The 2,263-nt window shown below is 37.5% G+C and overlaps 1 protein-coding gene across 2 annotated transcripts; it reads left to right on the top strand.

Annotated features, from left to right (window-relative positions):
• The first annotated feature begins 564 nt into the window (after positions 1-564).
• On the top strand, positions 565-1,892 carry LOC145123526 (putative E3 ubiquitin-protein ligase RHY1A). 2 transcript variants are annotated; one of them, XM_079058736.1, is made up of 4 exons: positions 565-721; positions 801-1,063; positions 1,245-1,432; positions 1,506-1,892. In XM_079058736.1, the coding sequence occupies exons 2-4, from the start codon at positions 827-829 to the stop codon at positions 1,858-1,860; spliced, it is 780 nt and encodes a 259-aa protein (XP_078914862.1). In that variant the 5' UTR covers positions 565-721; positions 801-826; the 3' UTR covers positions 1,861-1,892. The 2 variants fall into 2 exon arrangements, with proteins under 2 accessions (XP_078914862.1, XP_078914861.1); XM_079058735.1 differs by having other exon boundaries at positions 573-721; positions 811-1,063.
• The last annotated feature ends 371 nt before the right edge of the window (positions 1,893-2,263 follow it).

Here is a 2,263-nt window from a genome sequence, read left to right as displayed (position 1 = left end):
AAGTGGTAGAGACACGTCACACCCCATGACCACGTCAACTTTCACATCGCTACATCAAGGAGGGGATGATGTTCACCATCCTCATGTCGGTGAGGATGCACCAACCAATACATAAGAAGAATGTTGCATGTCATGGACTACATCACATCTCACCACGCGACACCCTTACCACGAAAGGGAGGGGGGGGGGGGGGTTCCACATGGCTATGCATGCCACATCAACACCATGCATCGTTTGGATTGTACACCGTATAACCTATGTGGAAAATGAGAAATAAATTCATAAAAAACAGAAGTGCCCTCTTGTGGGGGGACATGGGTGAAATAAACGACATAAAATCAAACAAGATATCATCTAAAAACTAACCACACGGTTAACAATGTAACGTTTGTTATTATTATTATTATTTTTTTGAATTCATAATATCTTGTCAAAAATAAACTAAACTCGAACAATTTAAATGTGGAATCAAATTATTACTATGATTTAGTTGTGCATTTAAGACAAACCCAACGAAGCCGACCCATGTTGTACTAGATAGTCAATTTGACGTTATATTGACTTAAATCTGATCCCTTTCCAGTTCTTACGTGTTTCCTTTGAAATATCCCCAAATCGGCTTTACCAATTTCATAGAAGCCCTCACCTTTTTTACAAGCTCCTACTAGTTTTGTTCCCTACACTCTCGAATTCATCACATCAACGCATAATCATTCAAAGGTACAAGTTTTAATCCTTTTCATGTATCTTCGTGAGTGTAAATTTCTGTACATTTAACTTAAAATTGACGCAAATCTAGTTTCTATCAGAGGATTTCTGCTCTGAATGTTGTGGATGACAAGTGCTTCAGAGCTATTTCATAGCCGGAGGTATCGCTTTGGTGTTCGCTACAACGGCGTCGAGTTTTCAGGATTTGATACCTCGTTACCGGACGCCAGTTCTTCTTCATCTTCTCTCCAACACCGCACCACAAACCGTCGCTATAATCGCCGTGAAAATCGCCACGACGATGGCTGTGACCTTGCTTCCCGGCGGATCCACCGCCGTCGCCTCGATCATTCGGTATTGTCCCGATGTTTCTGACTTCTATTACAAAATCCCCAAAACACACCATGAATGAACCACTTTTAGTTTCTCGGTTAAATTAAATCTATCAAAACCTAAAATCAACAGTAGCTCACTTTACGTGCATTAGATGATCTTAAGCATACAATTACTGATGCTATTCGTTGTTAAAAATCAGGAACATGAATCATTTCACCCTGAACAAGTTCATAATCAATCTCCAACCGGTAGCATTATAAATTCAGAAGATTTCAGAAGCATACACAGACACAGAGCCACTGGGAATGACAGGCTTCCTGGATCTGTATTACTTGCAAGAGAAAGACTTCTTGAAAGATTGAGAGGTGTCTCTGTTTCTCAAAACAGGTATTATAAAATTTCATCAATTTTTCAAAATTCAAACTCGTGTTAATCAAAATTAACAATAATCTTATTATAGACAAAGCAGCAGTTCTTCATCAAACAGTCATCAAGATGACAGTAATCTGTATGAAGAAATGGCATCTGAATCATGGCAACCATTAACAAGAAATCATCATCATCCTCATCCTCCTGGACTTCATCAAGATGTGTTAAATTGTTTAAAATTAGAGGTTTTTAGTGATGATGGAAAAGGTGATGAGAGTTCAAGGGAGTGTACGATTTGTTTGGAGGGTTTTGAGAATGGTGATGAAGTGATACGATTGCATTGCTTTCATGTATTCCATTCCGGCTGCTTGATTCCATGGATTAGGGCATGTGGGGCTTGCCCAAATTGTAGAAAGGGTATAACCGTAAATGTAAATGTACCGTGAAAATTTAATGAAAGATTAGACTGTTTGACGCACATAGACTACTGAAGTTGGAGTGAACTTATAAGCTGACTTTTTAAAAAAACTATTGGAGTGAACTTTAAGATAATCTGGCTTGTTAGCAAAAGCCAGGTTTTCAACTAGTCTGTCAAATACAGTCTTAGTGAACAGTTGGCTACCCTAGAGCTTTAGATGCCGGCTTTTGTTGTATATTGATAGTTTGGTGTGTAGTTTGGCTGAATGATTTTGTATAGAGAGTTTGAAACCATGTAATTTGTCATGTATGCATCTATGCTCATGTAGAATTAATATTTTAAAAAGTTTTCAAAACAATTTTTAATTAACTCATTTATAAAAATGCACTTTCTCAAATATATTTTCAATTAAACATTATTTTGGTGTGAAT

This window comes from Lactuca virosa, chromosome 7 (genome assembly GCF_052849685.1).
Source record: "Lactuca virosa cultivar CGN04683 chromosome 7, Lactuca_virosa_CGN04683_v6, whole genome shotgun sequence".
Taxonomy (NCBI): Eukaryota; Viridiplantae; Streptophyta; class Magnoliopsida; order Asterales; family Asteraceae; genus Lactuca; species Lactuca virosa.
This window is presented reverse-complemented; position numbering and strand designations above follow the sequence as displayed.

Excerpts from the sequence above, each read along its gene's own strand:
- LOC145123526 (XM_079058736.1), top strand. The coding sequence starts at position 827 with ATGTTGTGGATGACAAGTGCTTCAGAGCTATTTCATAGCCGGAGGTAT. Across the intron at positions 1,064-1,244 it reads GCCGTCGCCTCGATCATTCG|GAACATGAATCATTTCACCC; the intron begins GTATTGTCCCGA and ends GTTAAAAATCAG. Across the intron at positions 1,433-1,505 it reads GTCTCTGTTTCTCAAAACAG|ACAAAGCAGCAGTTCTTCAT; the intron begins GTATTATAAAAT and ends ATCTTATTATAG.